The 26,205-nt window shown below is 43.9% G+C and overlaps 1 protein-coding gene across 3 annotated transcripts in view; it reads left to right on the top strand.

Moving 5' to 3' along the window:
- Positions 1–26,205, top strand: part of LOC138265190 (aldo-keto reductase family 1 member A1-A-like) — a 148,438-nt gene that overhangs the window by 83,107 nt on the left and 39,126 nt on the right. For all 3 annotated transcript variants that reach the window (XM_069212923.1, XM_069212768.1, XM_069212854.1), the window contains one exon: positions 9,508–9,707. In XM_069212923.1, coding sequence (XP_069069024.1) covers positions 9,508–9,707 — 200 coding nt within the window. The remainder of the gene's footprint in view (positions 1–9,507; positions 9,708–26,205) is intronic.

Here is a 26,205-nt window from a genome sequence, read left to right as displayed (position 1 = left end):
TTGCCCACCCCAGGAGGACGCCCAAGTTTGGAGGGACCCATCCCAGGGAACTTAAGGTAAGTTCAGGTAAGTAGTTTTTTTTTAATTTTATTGTGGCATAGGGGGGCCTGATTTGTGCCCCCTACATGCCACTATGCCCAATGACCATGCCCAGGGGACAGAAGTCCCCTGGGCGTGGCCATTGGGCAAGGGGGCATGACTCCTGTCTTTGCTAAACAGGAGTCATGTCAATGGAGGGTGGGAGTAAAAAAAAATGGCGCAACTCGGGTTGAGGCAGATTTTTTGCCTCAGACCGACTTGCCCCATTTTTTGACGCCCAAGCTCCATTTTCCCCTACGCCGGCGCTGCCTGGTGTGGGTCATTTTTTTTTACGTACACCAGTCAGCTCCGCCGGCTAACGTCATTCCATAAATAAGGCGCCCGCATGGCGCTTTGGAATGGCGTTAGCCGGCGTTAACATTTTTGACGCACAACTGCGTTGGCGCAGTTGTGCGTCAAAAAGTATAAATATGGCCCTTATTCTTTTACAAACTAAGCACTGACGTATGGGATACCATTTATTCTCAAGTCCAATAGAAGAAAAATCCCACCATTTACCATTTATCTGAAATAAAGCAAAATAGCAGACTCACCGCACTCATGTCACAGTGGCCCAAAAAGGCTCATAAGTGTACATGAAGAGGACAGAAAAGAGACTAACCCAATACCCGCCCCAAATTCTCCCGCTTATCCCAGGACAGCTGGGCTTGCACGCAAGTGAATGCTCAGCTACGCATGTGCTCACGTGTGTCGTAATGCACAGCAGCCATTTTAGCTTTTTTTTTTTACTTTACAATTCCAACATGGCCAACAGTGGTGAAACACTAATGTAGAAATATAAAAAATAAAGTGCACAGAGCACAAAACGACAGTGTGTGGCCAAGTAAGTCTGTGCAACTGCCACATCCTCGAGGGATAAAAAAAAAAAGGAGATGGGGCAGATATCACCCCAGGAAGCAAAAGATGAGTAGAGGTACCTCGGAAGCAAATAGTCCCAGGGAGTTGAGGGGATAAAAAACTTTGTCGGTGTTTAAAACTATTTATTAAAAATGTTTATATACATAACTTGTCATGGGCGGGGCTGACGCTATGGTGGGGACAAGCTTGGGACGTTGGCAGGGAGAAGTCAGTAAAAATGAAGCCACACATACTTATTGACTGGGGCAACAAGGACCATCACCCTACTACTTGTAGGTGGGGAACGGGAACTCTGCAGGAATGGACCGGAAGTGGTTCTAAAAGACTGATCTACAAAGCTTTATTTTTGTGACTGAGCAGCTCTTGCTCTGGGGAAATCATAAGTCACAAAAAAATAACACCCAAGCCAAAACCAATCCTCAACTACTTCCAGAAATCTCTTTGTCAATCAGACATGCAAATTCAGGAGTAATACACATGTATGACAGGAGTAAGGTACAATTACTCACAGAAAAGCTTTGCTCTATAGTGCCCATCTCAGCATAGTGTGGGTTAGTGATGTCAGGTTGTCAATCTCAGAGATGGCACTAAACCTCTGTATAATTCAGCATCTGCTTCTTGCTGTTTAAAGGCCCATCATGGCAAAGGAAGCTGTGAAGCCAGATGACAATGTAGTAAGGGAGACCATAGAGTCTTCTAGGGCCATGTGCTCTTTCTTCTGCTCGGTGGTCAGGCCGCCTTAATCAGCATCTTCAGGTCAGCTAAGGGTACTCATGTGCTTGCAAGAACTTAATAGTAGTTTCCACATTTCGTGTCTTGTGCTATAATTTGTAAATCCCTGTTCCACCTCTCTCTGCCCATGTTCTCAATGTTACTTCCCTGTAATCAATGCTCCTTATTCAATTGTGTTCTATGCCATGGTCTCCACCCATCACTGCAATATGTGTTACTTCCAGTTACAGAGATCCCAACACTTCTCATTTTAAGTTTATCTTGTCCATCCTACTTTTTATCCACAATTGGTGGCACAAAAATACTTGCAGCTGATGAGGGATGTTTTTGTTATTACAGTTGAACAGTTTAAACAAACAATACAAATATATATCTATATATATATATATATATATATATATATATATATATATATATATATATACATATATATATATATATCCACATACACATAAATTCATGTTAAAAAAAGGTTACAGAGACATTATAGTTAAATTGACGTTTTACTCATACAATACCATAGAAATTCAGCAGTTATAGTTATACTTATGTTAAGAAACTATCACTCGTTGCCTAAGTTACTTTACAGCATGAATTATAGTTTGTTCAGATAAGTATACCTTCTTTCTATGTTTTTTTTAACATGCACGTTAATATAACCTGCGTCATTCTTGGCCTTTGGTCGTGCGCCGCAGGGGTTGGCCGCAGGGTCTGACATACGGTCCAGCCTTATGGCAGCCATCCCACATGCACCCAAACCCAAGCTTTGCACGGCCTTCGGACGCATGGGGTTGGATGCAGTGGGTGTTTTTTTTCTTTCAAATTTTCTCTAGATCCGTGGATCCACTTCGAGTTTACACAGTGGGCCACACTGAGCCCCACACAGGCTCCATGGATCAGATGAAAAAAAAACAACTAGGCAATTTTTTGCCCATGAGGAGACCCTAAGGGACACCTGTATGTGTCCTATGGGGTCAGGATACCTGTATCCTGTCCCCAGCCGATGCGGCAAACAAAATGGCGGCCACAACCTTTCTGTCAGGTTGCGGCCAGCCAATCAAGGCCTTGCTTTTCCCCCGGATCCACTGCGGGTAACTCTGTGGAGGATCCGCGTCTCTGAATATCTATATTATTTAACCTTAAGAAACTCTGAATCTACTGAATGGATTTACACCAAATCACAACAAGCACAATCTGTGCACCAAGATCTAGCTTCCTGCCAAACTTGGTGTAATTCCATCCAGCGGTTCGGGCTGTAGCCATGTCAAAAGAATGCAAAATCCCCAAAGAAACAGAATGGGGAAAAAGTGTTTTAGAACTCCCACTTGACGGATCGCCCTGAAACTTTCAAGACACCAGCTAAAGTGAGTGTCATATTAGTTTTGAAAATTTTGTGAAGATTTGTCAAATGGTGCCTAAGTTATTGGCAAAACAATTTTTTTTCCATCTATGGAAAAATGGTCCTAACTACAAATACCTACTATAGTTAGGACTAACTAAAACTAGCGTTTTTTGTTTTGCTAATAACTTTGGTGCCGTTTGACAAATCTTCTCAAATCTTCTAAAAATATTCAAAACTACTACACAAGTTAGTTCAGCCGCTGTCTGGGAAGTTTCGGGGTGATTCGTCAAGGGGGGATGAGTAAAAGGGGAGGTCCCAAAGCACTTTCCCCCAATGCAATGTCTATGGGATTGTGCAAGGTTCAGACATGGCTACAGCCCGAACCGCTGAACGGAATTACACCAAATTTGGCCGAATTCTAGATCTTGGTCTAGAAAGAGCCTTTTTTGTAATTTGGTGTGATTCTGTTTACTAGTTATTAAAGAAAAAAATAATATAGATATCTGGGGAAGCAGAACATTCATGGATTCAACTGTGGGAGAACTGCGGATCTGGGGGAAAAGCAAGGACGTGATTGGCTGGCTGCAACATGAAAGTAAAATAGCAGCCGCCATTTTGTTTCTCGAGTGGGCAGGGTGAGCCCAAAATAAAGTGAAAAAACAAATAAGGAGTGAGAATGTAGGTATCCTGACCCCATAATACACATGGAGGGATCCAGGGCAAAACAATTTAAAATTTTTGTTTTTCAGCGAATCCACCGCAGGGTTCAGTGCAACCCCCAATGTAAATCCGCGAATCCAAAGCAGACAAAAAAAAGCCACTCAGCCACCAAACACTCACCGCGCACGGCCTTTGGCCGTGGGCAGCGTGGGGTTGGGTGTACGCAGGGGGTTGCCTGTGCGCCGCAGTGGTTGTATTAACATACAGTAATTATATATTAATTAACATTTAAAAAAACATCGAAATTTACTGAGAAAACTAAAGGTTACAGGGACGTTATAGTTAGGTTGACATTTTACCCACACAAGACCAAAGAAATTCAGCAGTTATACTTATCTGAAGAAACTGTAACTTGTGCATAAAGTATCTTTAGGTCCGTAAGTTATAGTTTCCTAACATAAGTCTAACAATAACTATAACTATAACTGCTGAACTTCTATGGTTTTGTGTGGGTAAAACATCAACTTAACTATAATGTCCACTAACCTTTAGTTTTTCTCAGTGAATTTATATACATACACGCATATTTCACAATATAAAATTACAATTCTGACCTCATCTAAAATATATGATCATGTTGTGGTTTTTCGCATTCATCAATCCGTAAGATTTTTTTTTTTTGCATTATCATGATCCTACATCATCCCCACCAAAACATTTGATTGTCACATTCCTTTAATGAGGCAATCACGTTAGCCCACAGTGCTTCTATATACGTGCAAGGCAATTAATAACCTCCGTGTCCCAGGTTTAGATGTTTGTATGCCAAATTCTACTAACCTTCATTCCACACCATAAGCAGGAAAATGAGCTGAGCTTATTATTAAAGTCTTTCTGAAAAGGGCAGTCCTGAATAGTGCAGTGGATGGAGCCCCCTTTTTCCACGCACAAACTCCTGATTCTTCTATTCCTGTCAAGACCAGCTCAGGCACCGGTGATCCCTGGGAACAGCAAAATATCCATGGAGAACATCAGATCTGTACTCAGACTTGTGAGTCAACCCAAACATCAAGTATGGTCAAATCATCACTGCGTCAATTCAGAAAGCAAACATACTATAGACACGCTAATTTTGTAACACGGCCATATTTGTATGTCTGGAATAACTGTTAAAATGTATATGTACCTTGTTTTTAAGTTGACCCCTTGGTTAGTGTCCGTTTACAAAATTTGTCCTTCTGTCCCAACAGTTCCAACATAATGAACATCTTACATCTCAGTAGCTTCAGTGTAAATGGCTGAGACAACATGTTCCCTTTTTATCAGGGACAACAAAGTATTGATAGTAGCACATTCTACGCAATTTGACCAATTTAAATTCCTAGCCGGGCCTAGTTCCAGATGAATCTAAGTGAGAGATCCAATCCTATACCCTCAAGGGGTACAGAGTTCTGCAGACCAAGTAATTCCTTCCAGGTTGGAACTTATGTTGCATCAAGCTCCAATTTAAATCCTGGGACCTAAATTTCAGTACCATTGATCATGGTACATTTGGCCAAACGTAAGGCCAATATACAAACAAATCACATTTTGCAAGAAAACACAATTTATTATCAAATTTCAGGCCCATACACTGTCTACTGCCAATTTAATGCTGGTAGTTCAGGACCCAAAACACAGGACCTTGGTCTTCTATGAAAATGATCCTGAGAATGCTCGCCTTTCAGTACGCTCAAAAATTAATTTGAGACTATGCTGTAGACCCACAAGCATTTTATTAGTTAATATCATGTCATTGGCGTACAACAGAGAAACAATATACCCACCGCCAAGTTTTGGTGGAATTCTTTAACAACCCTCAGCCTAGCCAAATCATGTCATGTCATGTTATAGATTACCATATGTTGAGGTTCAACATTGTGGGACTACATAATGCAGGCTAAATGTTACAACTGATCGTTATACTTTCCAGGCCTGCCTGCATAGGCTGGTGGAATGATATGGTCAATGTGTCAGAGGCAGCACTAACTTTACAAGATTGTTGTCGCTCTGGCCTCCTCCCAGCAGCTTGCTTTGTTCTAGGAAATGTTGGCTTTGATAAATGGAGCTATTGAAGCGCACTATCTCAGCCCGGGATTCTGCTGGGGTATACCCCAAGAAAGTTCAACCTCAATGTGAGTGGAGGTTTGAGGGAGGAGAGTTAAAGGGAAAACTATGGTTGCAGAGCCCAAGCATAGCAACTGGCAGACAGGCACCCAGAAGTACAGCACAGTTCAGGGAGTTACACTAGTCAAACATATATGTACTGTTTTTCACAAATACACTGCAAGCGAAATGCATCACATTTATAAACACCTATAGTCCAAAAAATGACGATCCGGACTGTTTTTTGCTGCAACGCAGTGTATGGCATTGCAACCACGTGCAATTGCACAGGGAGGCTACTACAACGTAACAGTGCACACCACAATATACACCCATATGAGCTACCTGATATTTGGCAGCATAGGTAAACTTACAATAAGGTATGCAGTCAATTTCTGCAGTCCATAACACAGAGGCGGGACTCAACTTCTGGCTGGGCTTGGCAGGCGCTGCGGGCTGGCCTGAATCAAGAAGACAGTCTGATCATTCGCCAGTGGTGTTATCACTAACTTCACCGAATACTATGGGAGTACATAACTGATGGCAATTTCAACAGAACATACTCATGGATAGCATTATTGAGGGAATACGTCAGATATTTAACATACTTTGTCTCCAATCTAGGCTCAGAGGATACATACTAAGTGCTGTGGGAAGCGTTCAAGGTTGTAATGAGGGTAGATTGGATTGCTATGGTAATGGTGTACTTAATTCCATACATAACACAGGTTTAACACACAGAAAATTAGATTAAAAGGCAAGAATACGTCTACACAGTGACCAAAGACCCTAGGGCCAATTCTATAGAAAAATTCAAAAATAAAAGACGTTCAAGATGAGGTGTAAAGGGATTACTTTTTTGGGGAAAATATGCATCTGCTAGACAGAACGGTGAGGGAGAACAACCCGGGAGCACTCTGGCAAGTGGAGTGTGCCCACAGTGAGCATCCTCAGATATAGTCCAGATTCCACCGGAGGACTGAGTGCTACAGCACCATCCCTCACATATCCTAGAAGCATTCACCTGGATTTACTCCAAACTCTGCTCCTCATGCACCCCATCGTGCACTAGTGACAGAAACACACACTTGGATAGAGTAACATTAGCGTAGGTAGAGGAAGCAGAACAAGAAACTCTGTGTGCCCGAATCACCCTAGCAGAGATAAAAGACACCAACAAAGGCATCAAGAACAGCCTTTCATCCAATAGTGACGGCCTAACAATTGGATTTTCTAAGAAATATATTGAGGAACTGACCCCCTTTTTCTTTTGATGTATGAAGAAGCTGATTTAGGGATGTACTACCCCCAACCTTAAGAGAAGAAATAGTAAAAATGCTACTAAAATCAAAAAAGCCCCCACAGATCTGTGACTAATTCCAGCCTTAATCACGAATAAATATTGATAACAAGATTCTTGCTAAAATATTAGCTAACAGGCATTTGCCCTTAATGCATGGTTTGCAGACCATTCTGGGTTAATACTTGGTCAGGGGCAGACAACCTGTGAACACTGTCCGTAGCTACACATCAGATAGATCTTACATCTGTGTAGTTGCTGTGTTACTGGATGCAACTAAGGTCTTTGACTCCATGGAGTGGTGTTTCAAGCGGATTGTCTTAGGTAGGATGGGGCTGGGCAAGGTGATGCTACAATGGACTGAACTGTTGTATCAGCTCGCAAAACATAGAAAAGGGTACGCATCTGGGATGCTCCTTACCACCAATCCTGTTTGGCATTTGAACCTCTGGCCTGTTTGCCCTGGGAAGTCCACCACCACCAGGGCATAACATTTGGTTCCCAGAGGATTCTGCATTCCCTGTACGCAGATGATATACTTCCTTCACAGAGGTCAATAGGTACATTTTTAGGAAATTATAACTTTTGGTAGATGTTCCGGGTTAACTATTAATTGAGTAAAAACAACAAGGATGCCCCTGACTAGGGGCACGCTAACTCCTGAGCTGGGATATCCTAGGTTATGATTGAAACATCTGTAAGATGTCTGCTCATACAATACCACTAAGAAATGTGGATTATACTCAGAGCAAGCTAAGGAAAATGTCTGGCCGCAATGTCTGCTCAAATAGAAAAATGAAAGACTGAGAATATCACGAGCCTGGAGAAAGAACTGAGCCCTCATCAAAATGATACTGCTACCCACATTGTTGTATTTGTTCCCAAACAAACCCATACCACAAAATCTGAGATTATTTGACCAGTTGAAGTCACTGATGATAAAACTAGCCTGGGGAGGAAAGTCACCTAGAATACTTTGAAGTACACTACAATTGCAATATGAAGCTGGGGGATTTGCTGCTCCTAATTAAGATATATATATTACTTGGTTTTCAAAAGCTCTTGCTGTGTTTATTTCACTGCTGGGTCTAGAGGTTTTGTTCATGATCACTGTATTGATTGATCATGAACAAAACCTCTAGACCCAGCAGGGAAATAAACACAGCAAGTTGTACAATATGGGGATGGTCAGGACTAGCAGAGATCAGCAGTTTAGAGACAATATACTCACTGCACTCACCATTAAGTAAAAAAATACCCGCATTGAAGTAAGATGCGAACCGCTAGCAATAGGAAGGTTCAGGATGCAGCAACTACCCACTCTAGGGAAACCTATTCCTTGACCATAACTTCATCACTCTACGAGAATATGAAACTAGAACCCCATGTAACCTTACTGGAAATACTCGTTTCATATATTACGTCGTTCATTGCGGGAGCTATTCCCCTCCGTGCTGGCAGACCTGGAGGAGTGCACGTTATTAACAGAGTTTATAGCAAACTCAGATTGAGCACTAAAACCTATAATAAAGTACTCAACCATGCTAGAGCAGGGTAGTCCCAAGATCTGAATCAGGACATATCAGATGATATATGGACATACAGCGGTCAACAGAATAAAGAGATATCTCCCAATGGAAATTACAGAGGCATACATTATAAATGTATACAGAGTGTACTACACACCGGAGTGTGGAATCAAATTCAGGCTAGCGCCTAGCTTGGAGTGTGTGAGGCGTATTGCTCCCACTGTGGGGTTTTAGCAGCTGGCATGGGTATGCCCATGCATTCGAGCATATTGGGCACAAATCATGTGGGGTCTGGAAGAGATGACTGAGATCCATTTAAAACCATTACCTCTCATTGCTCTTGTGGGCTATGTTAAGGATGTCTGAAGGACATATAGGAAATGAACTGTACTGGGTCTCCTACTGGGTAGAAGAAGGGTGGCTATGTGCTGGGGACGGGACGCAGTTTTGCGCGATTTAGTTCTGTGTAATACTCTGTTAAATTAGATGCAGCACTACTAAACAAGTCTTGGGATATATGGGGGGTAGGTATTGAAGTATGATATTTTGAATTCCTTAAAATTTTTGAACAATATGTAATTTAAAGTATTCCAAACACGAGGACAAGAGGGGTGCCATCAAGGAAATATCAGTATGATTGGACTGGAAAGCCTGCAAATATATATCAATAACATGCTGGTAAATTGGGAGACTATTTGAGTCAATGTATGTATTGCTTTTGCTAAAATCTAAATAAAGTTCCATAAAAATGAAAGTTGCCATTCCTGGAGGAGCAAAGGCGGAAAGGCATGTCGCGTTCATATGGATTTTGATTGCTTGCCCATTTCATTTTGCCCTGACAGGTGGAGTGCCATCCATACCTGAACCAGAAGGAGCTACTTGAACACTGCAAACAAAGGAGGATCGTTCTCACCGCCTTCAGTCCATTGGGCTCTGCAAATCGACCCTGGGCCAAGCCAGGTGATCCTAAACTCTTGGAAGACCCAAAACTCCTAGACATTGCCAAAAAGTATGGCAAGTCTCCAGCACAAGTGATTCTAAGGTAAGAAAGTTCAGTTTATCCACTAGATGCATCTGGGTTCAAATCAAGTCCACTCACTTGTTTATCCATCTAAGGCTGATGAAATGAATCTTCTCAACCAGAGTGAGCATTGAAGGCCCTTTACTTAATGCATTCCAACCCTCCCAGACTGCCTGAACGTAATTCATTAAACTTGATTCATTCACATCACCATCTTATTGTCTGCTACCCCCACATCTTTAACTTCTGCATAAGCCATAGTCACAAATGGTACAAGTGAAGAACATAACGCTACATCACTACACAGAGGAGACCAAACTCTAGCTTAGGGTAGCTAACTCCTCAAACATAGGCAAACTAAAAAACTGTCTTCAACAGATCATTGATTGAACATCTGAAGCCTTGTCCCTGAAACTGAACCCACGCAAGATCAAGCCCATACTTTACATTCAAACAATTCTCACCCATCAATATAAAGGTGGCTGAATGAATTAATCCCCTTGACTAAAGCACCTGATGCCTTGCCAGTAGTAAAAACTGTTCAGGCCTCATTTGATAGTTCTCTGAACTTCAACAATCACCTAAAAATCTAATGAAAGCTGCAATGTACCATCTTCAGCCTCTTAAAAAACCCAAAGCACTCCATTAGGCCAGCTTACTAAGCCCATGGAACTAGCACTAACTCTCTTACATACTGATAGCAGGAAAGCTATCCATGTCAATCTCCATAAATCATCTATCACACCCCAGTGAGCCACCCTGCATGCAGCAGGTTGGTTGGTAACAAATGCCAGGAAATTGGACCACTTTACACTAATTCTTAAACAATTTCACTGGCTCATGTTAGAAGCATGCATCACCTTCAAACTTGCCCTTGAGTAACACAAAGCAGCCCACAGAGCTTTCTTCTTACCTAAATTAACTGTGTACATCTGGAGGCCTAAGAGAAAGCAAGACTCATCTTAAAATTCCAACCGCTCAAAAAGCAAAATTACCAGACAGGCATTTTCATGCCCAGCACCTAAACTCTACGACCAAATAGAACCATCCCTAACCTGCTTACTTTCCACAAAAAGCTAAAAAATACACCTCTTAAAAATTACAAAAGACCTTTCATTTGCCTCTCTGCCCCTGGTGGATGAAGAGGCACACTTCAGGCCCTACTGGGGCGAATGGTAAAAGCGTTACCAAAAGTAAGTAACTTGTTCTTCTGATTGAGACTTAAACTTGCAGATTCCTCACCTTGTGAATAGATATCAGAGCCGTACCTGCTTGGAGGTGGGTCTGTGGATGGACTCAACACATAGCGTCCTCCAGGATTGAGCAGGCAAAATGCATCCCTCGGTGACTCAGACTATCCAGACAACAGTGCTTCATGGACTTATTGAGGAATGTCAATATTGTCGCCTGGCAAATGTCCAGAACGGGGACTCCGCATGCTGACGCAGTGGTAGCAGCTTTGTCCCAGCTAGAATGAGCATGCAGTCCTTCAGCAGGCTGCTTTTTAGCCAATGCGTAGCAGATCCCAAAACGTATTGGATCTCAATACAGAGTATGATTCTGCGAGAGATGGTCCTCTTCTGCACAGTCTTGCTTTTTTCACTCCAGAGAACTCAACAGGGAGACAGTCTCCAGCCGGTGTTCTTTGGTATGATCAGGATTGAAGCTGATCACTCTCTTGGAGTCCGAGCAATGGAGTCTCTCCTCCTCCTTTAAGGGTGACACGGAGCATAAAACTCCGGCAAGGGAATGTGCTGACAGGAGTGGGACGTTGTCACAACTATAAGCAAGAAGGATGCCTATGTCCTGCAAACCGCTTTTCGGGTAAGAAAGTGCTGTATTCTGGGTTGACATTGAGAGCTTAATGCTCACTCATACAAAGCACCAATGTTATGACAATGTCTGTGCTTCATTTGAGCTGGCGGTTTCCGGTGCTCAACACTTAATTGTAAACACCAGCGCTTGTGACAGTCTGCCACAAGGTGGGACTGTTTGGCTAATTTAGAGATGACCACAACAACAGTTAATTATTAATTCAATATACATTAAAATAACTATCACATGCCTTCCAAGCTTTTCTTATAGCTTTGGGGGGCCTGGTATAGTCCAAATTGCTACACTTGTAGGAGTGTTGTGGTTAATAGTTGTGTTGTTACTATTATTGGCAGCATGGCACAGGCAATGTGTGGTGCAGGCTGCAGTGGCCTCCTCACGAGAGCCCTGGCACTTATTTTATTTTGACAAATTAAGCACTGGGCAATGAGGAACACTGTCTTGGGGGTGAGAAGCTGCAAAGAGCAGATGTGAGGCGACTCGAAGGGAGTGCACATGAGAACTGTAAAGACCAAGTTAAGATCCCACTGCGGCATGACAAAAGGAGTGGGACGAAAACATTTTTGTAAAACTTTCAAAAAACACACAACAACTGGGGAATTGAACAATGAGGGCTGATCCATCCTCCGCAGAAAAGCAGAAAGAGCCGAAAGACCCTTTAGCGTGCCTGTGCAAACTTTGCCAGGCCAGTATAAAACAAATAACAACACATCAGATAACTTTGCCTGGAGGGACGTCTAAATACTGAGTATTGCACCAAGCCACAAATTTTTCCCAATGACAGGCTTACACAAGACCCGTGATTGCCAATATGACATCAACCACCTTCAGAGGAAGTCGAAGGTGTCAGCTGTCTCCACTCAATCTTGAAGTTTGAAAGGGGAGATTACAAAAGCTTGGAGCAAAACCCTGCCCTGCTGTTGCAACAGCAGATCCTACCCAGAGGGGCAGCCTGATGGGAGAACAGATGCACAAGCCCAGGATTTCTGAATACCTGTTGAAAGATGGCTTATTAGTAGGTGCAGGTAGGTACTTACAGCTAACTACACCACAAAAACAAATAAGCTCCAATCAAGTCTCAATGAATTAATCCTTGCTCAACCCTTGGTAGCTTGGCTGACGAGCAGTCAGGTTTAACTTGGGAGACAGGTGTGTAAGACATTTAATATCACCAAAACAGTAAATAGGTAAAACACAACACACATTAAAAATCCAACATCAATGTATATGAATAGAGAATATTATTATCCTTAAAATGACACCAAAATGACAGCAATCCAGTGTAGGGAATCGGAGATATGAATTTTTAAAGATCAAATGAAAACACGTGCTTTCTAGCTCCTAAAAGGGAAAAGCATCAGCCGCAACTATCTGGTCTCGCTGGAGCGGGGCCAAGTCAAAGTTTTAGGACAACCGGGATGGAGCACAGGTTGGGGTTGGGGCAGGTCAAGTTTTTACCTTCAAACGTAGTCACTTTTTTGGAGCTTTTTCTCTCAATGTCGAAGTTGGGTTCTTGAATCCAGATTTCGATTCAACAATGGCGATCTGCTTCAGTGCAATGCTTCTGTGGTTTCCTGTAAATCTTGTCCTCCGTAGCTTTCAGCGGGGCAAACCAGCACGGTGAGGCAGACTTGCTGTTCGACGTCAGCGGCTTTACTCTCAACGACGAGCCAGTCCTCTTCTGGAGCTTTTCCCAGAAGTTGTTCAAAAGTTCCCAAACTTTCAGAACTTCTTCTAACCGGTCCTTTGAGGGTCTTAAAGGGTCCACAACACCAGCTAAGGGCCCAGAAGCTCTGATTTGCCTCGTAGGGTTTGGGGGTTACAATTCACACAATGCAGCTGGTGAGACTGGTCAGCTGGGCTTGTCCTGTGGTAGTTGATGCAGGTGACTTCTTCCAGCACTTTTCTTCCTGTTGCTGATCAGGGAGTCCCACTCCTTGATCCTTTAACACAGACAAACTCCTCTTTTGTGAAGCCCTGGGAGTGCAGCAGGTGCAGTCCTTCTGAGTGCAGTCCTCTCTTTGTGCAGTCCAAAGGTGCAGCAGGGCAGTCCTTCTCCAGATGTTTCCGAGCAGGGATCTGAGCTGCAGTGCACCTCTTCTATATTCCAGATTCTGGGCTGGTAATAGGGGGGGGCACCCCCAACCAATGGGATTCCAGTTGCCACCCTCTGTGAGGACCACTTCCTGGGAAGTGTGGCATTTTTCTGTCCCAGAATGCACATCTCCACAAAAATCAAGATGGAAAAAATCTCTCCTTGGAGTTCAGGTGTGGCTAACCCAACCCACAGATGTGGCTAACTTTTCCCTACACTCCACTTCCAGCCCCTCTCCTAATTCACTAAAGAGGCTCCTACCGGTCTGGGGGTGCAGGAAGGGCTGGTTTCTGTACTATCTGTGCTTCTCCTTTTGAAGACCAATTTGACTACCCAGCCCCTTCCTGCCCTGGTATCTGCAGGCAGCAGATCTCCACCCACCAGATATCTCTATTGTTTCAGCCCCAGGCCTCTTAATACCTTATCAGGAAGCAGCTTGGCTCAGGCTATCAAAGGCTGGCCAATCAGAAGAGGCTGCTACAGGTAACTTCGGGAAAGCAAGTTCTAAAATTACTTTCCTGCAATAGTTATGATAAATCTGCAAATTGTTGGTTTTATTGTAACTATTATTATGATACTTTGAATGAAGATGTTAACTCACTCCTGTCAAAAGTTAGACTTTGTTAAAGTTTAATAAAGCCTTCCCATGTTAGCCCATGGAGCCAGCAGCACTACAGTGGGGAACATTAAATTGGTAGTTTTTCCCTTACCAGGGCATATAGAACATATTTTATAATGTCCCTGCTTTTTATAAGAAGGCATCATACCCCTGGGGCACCTAGGGCTGGCCTTAGGTACAACTTTTATGTAATAAAAAGTTAGTTTATGACTTAGGAAGTACTTTTAATTCCAAAGGCGAATTTGGGCATAGTTTTATTTTAAAACCAGCCTGCAAGACAGGTCTGTCTTTAAACTGCCACTAGATATCAACAGCAGTGCACACTTAAGTGCATTAAGTCCACTGTTATATCTAAACCTCCCCGCCCTATTATATACTAGGGACTTACAGTAGGCCAATTATAATCATGCCAAACACCGTATACCTTTAGAACAGAGTACTGGCCCTGGTTAGCAGGGCCCAGGGCACTATCACAGTCAGTAACCAACCGTACCAGTCAAAAAAGGGGGTTATCAGGGTTAAAAGGATGACTTTCTCACAATACTATACTCTTGACGCCCAATTCGGAGATACTAGGATGACTTGAGTCTCATCACTTCTTCAGAACTTGGCGCAGAAGTGGTACAGGTGGAAAAGGTTTACAGGAATCCAGGGTTCCACTCAGGGCAGAACGCTTCAGGAGGCCATCAGTCCCAGCAGCCTAAGTGTCCACCTCATTAAAATCCATCAATGAAATCCATCAAGATCGAGATCATAGCCTGAATGTCCTTGGCTTTCTTTCCCACTGGGGAGGCATGAAAGTGAACCACGTCAAGAATGGCTCAGATGACGCAGAGGGTCCGAGAAGTAGTCAGGTGTGTCTTCGCCACATTGAAGTGAACTCCAAGGAAGACAGGAGGTGCACTGTAGTCTGGAGGTGGTTGACGACTGCTTGGGGTGAGCCGGCCTTCATCAGCCAGTTGTCCAGGTAGGGAAAGACTGGCACCCCTGACCTCTGGAGGTGTGCTGCCATCACTTTCATGAACACCGAGGAGCAATGATAAGACCAAAGGGGAGCATCGCAAACTGAAAATGCTCCTGTACCACCACGAAACACAGGTAGCGCTGATGGGACTGCAGGATGGATATGTGGAAATAGGTGTCATGCAGGTCCAAGACCACCATCCAGTCTCCAGGATCGAGTGCAGACAAGACCTAGACCAGTGTGAGCATTTTGAATTCCTCCTTCCGGAGCAAGGCAGTGAGAGGGTAAAGGTCTAAAACAGGACATAGACCTCCATCTTTTTTGGGCATCAGAAAATAGCGGGAGTATCAACCACGCCCTACTTCTCACACAGACACCCTCTAGATAGCCCTTTGGCCAAAGGGGCATGCACTTTCGGCATGCACAAAATGGAGGGATGGTAATCCGTTGGTGGGGGATCAAAGGTGCAGCAGCAAGAAAATGAAAGGTAGGGCTTATTCCCGCTCAACAATTTGCAGGACCAAACTGTCTGATGTTAGGGCTGGCAAACTCAGCAGAAATTGTTTAATCCTGCCTTCCACCAGGTGGCTGTGCTCCACTTAGGGTACACTAGAGGGGTTTGGCAGGTGGGGCTGCAGGAGGTGGCTAGTGGACTGGGTGGCCCATTGACCTTGACCGCGGGGCAGTGGGTACCATGGCCTCGACCATGAAACTGCTGGGCACCTTGTGGAAGTTGGATTGGCTGGAGGTATCGGGTACCTCTGCCAAAACCAAGAAAGTAGCAGTTGGACCAATGAGGCTGGCGAAGTGGGGCAGATAAGGCCAGGGAGCGGAGTCTACTTTGTCCCCAAACAGGGAAGTCCGGTCGAATGGCATGTCCATGAGGAATGACTGGACATTACTTAAAAACTGGTGGACCGCAGCCAAGCGTGGCAGCAAATTGCAACACTGGTGGCAATGGCCCATCCGATGGTCTAGGTGGTGTCCATACCACAACAGACTGCAAACTTGGCTGCGTCATGATCATCCTGTATAGCCTAAGTGAGGACAGGTCAAAGATCTTCAGCAACACCTGGGATGACTTCAGCCACCAAATTCCAAAGGACGTGGGAATAGCACCCAAGCAGGCTGCTGGCAAGCGCCAAGCTGGTAGAAGAGAAGTCCCTTTTTTCGAATGTCCACACGGGTTTTGACTCTCCATTGGGGGGAGTAGTCAGGAACGTGTTGGGGTTAGGTTGCTAGTAGATGCTTGCACCAACAAGCTTTCAGGGTAGTGGTGCAGCAATAAACATTCTGGGTCCCCTAGGGTCAGGTGGTGGTGGTATTGTGCAATCTGGCAGCTGGCCAGGGCTCAGAGCAAGATTTGCCCCATGCCACAACAAACTGTCCGTAAGGTGCTTGTTAATAGGTAAGAGGGGCTCAGTGGAGGTTTGCCCCGGCTGAAGAACCTCCATAAAAACATTGGTCTTGAACTCCAAGCTGGTGAGCTGATGTCCACTCTATGCATGACCATGGCATAAGAAGCACTCTCCTCAGTGGTCAAACCAGGGAGTAGAGCCCCGATTCAGGGAAAGCGTCATGGCCACTAGCCTCTTGCAACTCATCGTACCACTTCTCCGCATGGTATGGCTGGCCAGTCTCATCTCCTGAATTTTAACAGTTATCTGAATCTGTGCAAAACAGAGAATGCAGAGTATGTGTTGTCTCTTGTGAAGGCTCGGGTGGAAGTGGCACCTCAACAGGGTTCGGGCGTAGCCTCAGTTGAGGTCAAACTGACACCGTTTGAGAGTTAGAAAGTACAAAAGGTAACTCTTACTACGGCAGAGGGAGTCAGCATCGGCAGTGACACTCCAGGAACCGGAATGGACCTCGGCGCCAGGGATGGAGTTAGAACCGGAGACAGAAACAACGCTGGGGGGCGAGTTGGAGGTCAACCTAGCACAGATGTCAAACCCACGGTGCCCCTAAAACAAAGGATCAGCTGATGCCAATGAGTCATCAAATTACGGTTTGATCTCTAGTCTCCTGTTTATTAAAAAAATATATTAGCTGTGATGTGACCATTAAGGAAGAACAATCCATATTTTAGGCGATGCACAGGTAAGATCTTTGTCATGTCTGGCTGGTTGAAATGGCGTCTTGAAGTTTGAACAACTACTGACAATGTGATACGAAGGTCACCCAGGAGAACTGCAGGGTTCATCCACTACATGTAACTCCATTGACCACAGAATACTAGTCAGTTGCTTTGGGTTGCAGAAGCTTGTGAATCACTGGGACCCATTATGCGCCATCACTGTTTAGTAGCAGCTGTTATAGTATCTTGCTTCAGTTGTTAAATTTAAGTATATTTTTCCTAAAGAAAATGGATATAATACTGAATGAATCCTATTGAGTCAGAGGGTTTCAGTGGTACAACCACTGCCGTGGAAGTTTAGGACTACACTTCCCCCTGGGGACCATTGTTTGCTATTACATTCAGAAATGTATCTGAACATCTGGGAAGAAGTGGGGGTTGGCAGGGCACAGCGGACATAGATTTCCTTGGGCCTGGCAGTGGCAAAGCGAAATATAGTGAATTAATAGGGGGCAAGCCCAGGAGCTCGTGGCATGGACATGGACTGGTGCATGTTGACAGAAAAGGAGGTGTATGAAGGTAGAGGCTGTCCCCGGAAGTGGGGGAAAATTTGGAATCGCTGGGACTCCTATAGGGGCCTGATCCAAGGGGACGTGGACCTACCGTGTGAAGATGCTCAACATCCGAGTGGGACTCCGAGGGAAACAGATAATTGATAGGACTATGCCAAGGGGCGTGGGAGGGTTAGGACTGACACTTGAAGTTCTTTTGAGATGTACCACAGTGCAAAGTTTAAAGATTAATGTCATAAATCAAATGTCATTAAAAGAATGGTTAAAAAAAATACACCTCAGGAGTGCAGTCATCTTGGCAAGACTGACATTGCTAATGCATTCTACATTGGTCTTGTGTCCTTGCCTACCACACACTCTATTCATCACCCAACTTGGGATTTAAAAAATTGATCTTGTTATCCTAACACTGCTGAAACTTCATTGACTTATGGTTCAGTACCAGATCGACATTAAGACATATTGTTTGCCCGTTGGGTTATGTCGGATGCAGGACCACAATCCATATGGTCCATTTCAAATAACTTTATCCCAGAGATCCAACGACAGTATGAACCCAAATGTGTTAAGTGCACAAATGAAGGGTAGGCAGTGGGCAGGACTGTGTCCTAGGAAGTTTGAAATAATGTTCTTGAAAAATACTGATGAAGGAATCTAAGATCCCCGTATTTTCAGAAGGTCATTAAAGTCTGCGCTTTTTGATAGACTGTTTGATACTATCACTTTTGATGACTGAAGTTGATAACTGATAATGGAGTACAATTATGTTGTCAAGAGATGTCAGGTTTCTGGGAAGAGACTGAATTTCAGTGGTTATGCACGTCATTATTTCATCTGCAATCCATAGGGTTGGTTGAGCGGATCATTTGGATCATTAAGTACAGACTCAGTTGGCACTGGTGAACAGTATGGATGAGGGTTAGGTGGTGGCTGTGAGATGGATAGAAGTTATCTCATAATTATGGGTAGTTCACCATTTCAGATGAAAAGGAGAAAAGCGCTGGTTGCTAAGTTTGTTCTTTTGTGGTAGTGGAGGGCAGGTAAGCATGTAGTGGAAATGTGTGATGAAGAGACAGCCAGAGAAATAGCAATTGCCATGAATATATTATGAATGAATGTAAGGTGTTTTTCTCAGAATTCAGGAAGTAGAACATGCAAGCATACACAGTGCATGGTAAAGGTTGATACCAATAAGTAATGAGAAAAACTGGAAACAAAGTTCAACTGTGATACAACAGGTAAAACTGTCCCACTGAATATAAATTCAAAAGTTGTTGCATTAACAGTCAATGGAAAAAGAACATTTAGGCCCTCATTACAACTTTGACGGGCGGCGGAGGCCGCCCGCCAAAGTTGCGCCGCAGGAATACCGCACCGCGGTCTGAAGACCGCGGCCGGCATTCTGAGTTTCCCGCTGGGCAGGCGGGCGGCCGCCTTAAGGCCGCCCGCCAGCCCAGCGGGAAACAACCTTCCCACGAGGACGCCGGCTCGGAATCGAGCCGGCGGAGTGGGAAGGTGCGACGGGTGCTACTGCACCCGTCGCGTATTTCACTGTCTGCTATGCAGACAGTGAAATACAAGCGGGGCCCTCTTACGGGGGCCCCTGCAGTGCCCATGCCATTGGCATGGGCACTGCAGGGGCCCCCAGGGGCCCCGCGACACCCCCTACCGCCATCCTGTTCCTGGCGGGCGAACCGCCAGGAACAGGATGGCGGTAGGGGGTGTCAGAATCCCCAAGGCGGCGCAGCATGCTGCGCCGCCTTGGAGGATTCTGACGGGCAGCGGAAAACCGGCGGGAGACCGCCGGTTTTCCTGCACTGACCGCGGCCAAAGCGCCGCGGTCAGAATGCCCTAAGGGGCACCGCCAGGCTGTCGGCGGTGCTCCCGCCAACCGCGAGCCTGGCGGTCACAGACCGCCAGGCTCGTAATGAGGGCCTATATGTCCATGTTTGCTCCAGTGATCTTACCAGAATGTAGAAATTGTGAGCAGCAGACTAGTAAGTGTGTGGACTTAGGATGAAGATGTGGGCAAAAGGAACAGCTTGGGCAGGATGATGCGGTATGGCTATCAGACGAGGTTCTGCTTGAGACAGTGCGACACTTGCGAGTGATAGAAGATCTTTCTTCAACTTTAAAAGGAAGCACTTTTCTTCCAAAACTCAGGTGGTTGGCCCACACAGCACTGTTTTTAAGGCAATGTGTATTTCTTGATGGTGTTTTCTGGACAAGCATCATTTATATATAAATTAACCTGTTTTCTCCAAACTCTCCTCCAGCTCCTTCCCGCTTTCATTACATTAAAATAATACTTGGAATTTGGACACACTCCCTCCCCTTTCTCAGGCCTCTCATATCTCATTGAGCATGCTGCTCTACATTCTCTTGGAGAAGTGGGGTGGAGTGACTTTCATTAAATTGAGATCCTGCTGAGCACACAAACGATGTGCTGTGTTCCGTGTTGACGGTGGGAGGCAACATCACAGCAGCCACCATTCCACTGCGTCCATCATATTTATGTAGATCGTGGAGAACCATGAGAGTATGTGGCAGGATCTGGATTATCACCATGCCAATAATTCCTCAAGGTCTATGTAGACCAGAGAGAGAGAGGGAGGCAACATCACATCAGTGAACAACCACTTTGGATTCCGATTCTCATGTGACTATATATCCAATAGTACTGTTTCTAATACCAGTAGTGGATGCAAGAAGAGCACATATAGTGACAGTGGCATATCTACTACCTTACATTGCACCATCTGACATGCTTGGGCTAGGAGTGATTCTAATGCAGGGATCATACCATAATAATGAGGGCACTCATGCTGTACTAACTACATTACGTCCAGGTCCTGAAAGTGCTGTAGATCCTTGTTCACCTAATTGTGTGGGTCACTAGGTGCCAACCTGTAATGAAACAAATTAACAAGTTACAAGAGTCTCAAGTACCAATACGTGACCTAGGCATATGAGAGTGCCTACCAGCAACTCCCAACTGTGTGGTGTAGCTATTTAACTCTTAAAACAGGCTTCTCTGTTGACTAGCTCGTGAGCGACTGGTAGCTCTCCAGCTACTTGTAAGTAGCTCTTCTGCGTGCGGACCAGCCTACTAGCACACAGGTTGTTCAATAAAGGTCTAACAGTTATATTTGTTGCTCAGCTATGGAATCAATACTGGGTGTAAACATGTCATCTTTCCTGCATCCCCTGATGTTCAAAAGACAATAACCTAGGTCATGGCAGAATTATATCAACTACACCCATGGTTGATCAAAATGAGAACACTGCTGTAACCAGAAAACAATCAGGATATACCAAGGGTTTTGATAAGCAGGAACAATTCAAGGGCCAAAGTAAAGTCAGTGGATATAAAGAACAATGCTAGAATAGAACAGAGCAGAATGAGTATTATAAGTATAATATGGTTGGATAGCACGGCAAACATGATGGTACTGAAACAGAACTGGGAAAAAACAGCAAGACTAAATCAGAAAAACCCTAAAACCAAAGCAAAACACAGCAGAGAAATAGTAAAGCTAGAACAAGACCAGTGCTCAAGGTGAGCACGTACAGTCCTAGGATTAGAACAAAGCCAGCTAAACAAATACAGAAATAGTGCAAGAACCATAGTGAATGGCAGTGCTACTGTTAGAGCCCACTCGAAATGAGAACAATGCTAGAACCAGAAAAGTCACCGAACCAGACCATACCAAAACTAGGGTAGGGCAGAGGCTGAATAGAAAACACTGCTTTTTATGAAATGAAAAATGATCAGTCTTTTAAACTGTTGCTTATGCTGGGACTGAGCTGGCTGCACGGTGACCTTTGAGGTCATTCTCTGCGGGTTCCATTTTACCATCAATACATTAAACTTTTAAAAGCTCCAGATGTATTTGTTTGGTCTCTCCTTAAAATGAAGATGAGGCACAATCACGTAGGAGCCTGCAGCTGAGGTGGACCTACCTTTTCTGAGTGGAACCAGGAGCCTGAGTCATATTTAGGGAGCAAAAGACCAAGAATGTTGCCAAGCAACCCATTGCAGCACCTCTGGTTCCACAGAGGCCAATTCTACCGTCAGTGCCAGTCGCACGTCTGTCCCTACCAAGTGATCTATGGGAATCAGAACCGCGTTCCTCATTTGATACAGCCAGACAGAGATTTCAGGTTCCCACAGGGCAATTGTTACACTACTAGGCCACGCGTGCACCAATGGTGGGGCGATCTACAAGGTCCTGGTAGTATCCAATACCCTGGGTTTTATAGTCTTAACAGATTGGGGCGGAGGGATTATCGCTCAATTATATAATGCTACTAGAGGGGGTACTCACAAGTTACCCCTACACACCGAGCAAAGAGGGAAACAGATTGCAACCTGGATAGTTCTGATCCTCAACGGAAAGATGCACGTACATTATTAAAGGGGGCCTTGAGTAATGCCATGTCCTGGTTGTTGCATTTCAGTGATGTACTTAGGGCACATATGATGCCAGGAATGCTACACAGACTTAAGCCCAGTCTTTCAGCACTTTATCCTCAATGCGGCAAACTGGAGGCCACAAATGTTCACCTTGTGTGGGACTGCCCGGGGTAGATGAGTAGCGGAAAGGGGTGGTGGACCACTACAGAGCATGTGTCGTTCTCAATACCTCAACTTACACAGACATGCTTACTGGGCAGATACACAATCCAAACAAAATATAAAGTAAAAAACAATGTACATTTCACAGTGTTACTAGCGAAGAGGCGTGTAGCGATTTGTTAGTTGGGAGTCAGGGGTCCTGAAACAAAGAGTTGGATTTGAGATGCTACTGAATGGACACTAGCAGATCAAAATGAAGTTGACTAGAAGTCCAGAACCAATGAAAAATTGAGGGAAAATCTAGACTTCTGGAAAAAGTTAGCACAAAACTTGATTTACCCCTCGAATAACAGACTTCTGTGAACCTCCCATGATTTTGGGTGTTGGTAACACAAATAGATTGTGTATTGTATTATTACTGTTTGACAGCGTCCACTGTGTGCAGACCATCATGTGTGATGTCAACTTAACTCTATTGTAACCTTCTGTACATACACGACAATCTTGGGTTCTTCTGTACGCTTTGACTATCTGTTGTAATGAAGAATAAAAAAATGTTTTAAAAAAGGTAAAACAAAAATTGTGCAAGCCCACACAAAGAGCAGTGGAGGGAAGTGAAGGAGCTTTGGATGTCAGCTCTAGTGCTGCTAAGCTTGTAACGTCTAGGGCATTCGGCAGTGTATTCTCACTGCACTGCAAGAGATGGTGCATTGGGTCTGGTAAGACACTCACCTGACAATTTTTGGGAACCATATTAGCAAAGCCTAAGAGCCTCTGTAAGCAGAAGTGCTGACGCGAAATGCTGTAGGCACTTTCAAGTCTTGACAGAGGCTGAAGGAACTCACCCAAAGAATGTACTATCTGTATTTGTGTTTGTTGTTTCTTCTGAGTAACAACGACAAGAGGTCTGTCGGACAAGTAAAGTTGTCTGTAGCGGGGCCTAAAATAACCAAAGGGCATATCTTGCAAAGATAGCATAATCTCAGTTAGCATGGGTTTTGTAAAATAGGTCAATATCCAATACTGCAAATTCCAGTTTAGATATGACCATGTTAAGATGGTACTTAGAGGTTCCGATCTGCAGTCAAATTATAGTATTACTCTGCACTGACAATTTGGAGCCTGATTTAGAGTTTGTCAGATAGGTTACTCCATGACAAATGTGATGGATATTCCGTTTGCTGTATTGCAAGTGCATTATATTCAATAGCATTCGTAAATTGGTGGACGTGATATCCGTGATGCTAGTGATGGAGTAACACGCCAGCCAAACTCCAAATCAGGCCCTTAGTAACGGTCAGCATGCATTGCAATATTATGTCAAGACCAGAGGCTCACATTATGCAGTATTTCTTGCCATTTTGCAGCAGCCATTTGTATCAAAGAAATACATGAAATACAGAAATGCACTAAAGAAACTACAAACTCAGCAGGCCTAGGTGCTTTACTATTAACGCTGATAGCACAGGCGGATCATTACTCTCTTATATATAGACCGAATGCCAACGCCAACGCCAATTCAGCCATTTCTCTTGAGCGAGTCACCAGCGACAGAGGAGGGTCTGGTAGCTCACAGACTTTTGTTTGGGGAGAGCTTTATAAGGGAACTCTCTAGATACATGAATACTCTTAAAGCTCCATTGACAAGGCCCAAATTTCTGTGAGGAAGGTTTTTGGACAACAGGTTTTCTCAAGAACGACAACTCAACTACAGGCTCCAGTTTTGAAAACACAGAGGCCAGTCTGGGCATTGTTACAAAACATCAACATTTTATCCTCAAAGACTGAGAGGTGACAAAGGACCTTCTAGAGACCAAACCAGATACGCTGATGACAACAGTAAGAGTGCGCCGAATTCCATTCGCTTTGGCGACGATGGGAGAATAAGATAGCTTTGTTTGTCCAAGCTTGGATTCAAATAACCTCTGATCCATAGGTTCTTCAGACGGTACAAAATTATCAGATAGAGTTCTTCCCTAAACCTTTTCAGATTTCTTATCTAGACACACTTCAGTTTCTCAAGCAGTTTGTATTTTGGTCAATCAAGAAATAGCTCAAGAAAAGAAGACCTCTTGCTAACCAAGCAATACAACCAACTATTTTTAACCAGTCAGGTTTCTGAACAACATTTTTCTGGTTAGAAAAAAAGAACAAAAAGGTAAGATCAGTGATAAATCTCATACAATTCAACTAATTTGTCTTTTACAGTCAAGATGGAAAGAAGCCTTCATCTTCAAGACTTCCTGCAACCCCTCGATTGGATGGCACAATTAGATCTAAAAGATGCTTATCTTTCAGTTCCAGTCTTTCCTTCACATTAGAAATATCTTCAATTACAATGGTAAGGGAGACTTTACAAATTCACCACACTATATTTTGGTCTCTCTTCTGTATCCTGGTGTTTCATGAAGCAGCTAAACTAATAATCGCATGCTTCAGATCACAGGGCATAAGTCTTATCATTTATTCAGATGACATATTGATCATGTCCCAAGACGGGAATATTCTCAGGTCACAGTTACAGACAACAGTTAATCTCCTGGAGGATTTGGGATTTGTCATAAATCAAGAAAACATTTTATTCTCTCTTGTGCAATCAGAAGAGTTTCTTGGTTTCCAGCTAACTCATTATTCTTTACTCTTCAACTTGCAGATACAAAAATGAAGATTTTCAGAAAAGTGTTAGCTGTTCTCTTACGGCCCGATGTACGACTCCTTTTTGCAGACAAAATGACAAAAATCGCCATTTGCAACTGCAAAATTGGCAGGTACGATGTACCATTCCTATTTTGCGAGTCGGTACAGAATTACTGACTTGCAAAATACTGATTGCGATTCGCAATTTAGAAGGGGCGTCGAGGGTGTTGTTTCCTAATTGTGAGTCAGAGTGGTATGTATGATTGTTTTGTGACCATGGATGTGGATTCAAAACAATCAGTTAACACCAATTTCAAATTGGTGTTAAACCATTTGCACACGGGAAGAGGTCTCCAAGGGACCCCTTCCCTTTGTGAATTGTAGCGAAAATATTTTTTTCAGAGCAGGCAGTTGGCCATGGACCACTGCCTACTCTGAAAAAAATGAAAATAAAACTTCTCATTTTTCTTTTTAAACTGCATCCCGTTTTCCTTTGAGAAAAACAAGATGTATAAAAAACTGATTTATTGAAAAGCAGTCACAGACATGGTGGTCTGCTGTCACCAGCAGGCCATCATCCATGTGAGTGGTGGCCATTCCCAATGGGGTTGTAAATTGCAACTTACCTCATGAATATTGATGAGGGAAGGTAATTTGCAACCCCATTGGGGATCGCAAACAGTGTGCTTAAACACTGCTGTGCATTTTGTTTTGAAACTTGCAATTTTCGATTCCCAAACGGATGAGTCGCTAAAGAAAATGTCGTACATCTGACCCTTAGTTCCTTCTTCCATATCCCTTCAGCATTAATCACAAAACGCTGGTCTGCTAGCATCATCAATTCAGGCAATATTCGCAGGCCCTCTTCACTATCGAGCCCTACAGACACTGAAGATTTCACACTTAACAAAAGCACTTGGTTATCCAGACATAATTCCTTTAGCTCATGAGACCAAAGGGAAGGCAACCTGTTGGTTAGAAAACTTTCAGGCCTAGAAAGGCAGATCATTTTTCTGTACAAGTCCAGATCTTCTATTAGACTCCGATGCATGTATGTCCAGGTGGGGTGCTTGATGCGACTAGTTCTTTGACTGAAAGTGCATGGTCAAAGAAGGAGTCCTCCATGCACATAAATTAATCAGA

The sequence above is a fragment of the Pleurodeles waltl genome, chromosome 1_1 (genome assembly GCF_031143425.1).
Source record: "Pleurodeles waltl isolate 20211129_DDA chromosome 1_1, aPleWal1.hap1.20221129, whole genome shotgun sequence".
Lineage (NCBI taxonomy): Eukaryota > Metazoa > Chordata > Amphibia > Caudata > Salamandridae > Pleurodeles > Pleurodeles waltl.
The sequence above is the reverse complement of the archived record's forward strand: the minus strand, read 5'-3'. Positions and strand labels throughout refer to the sequence as shown.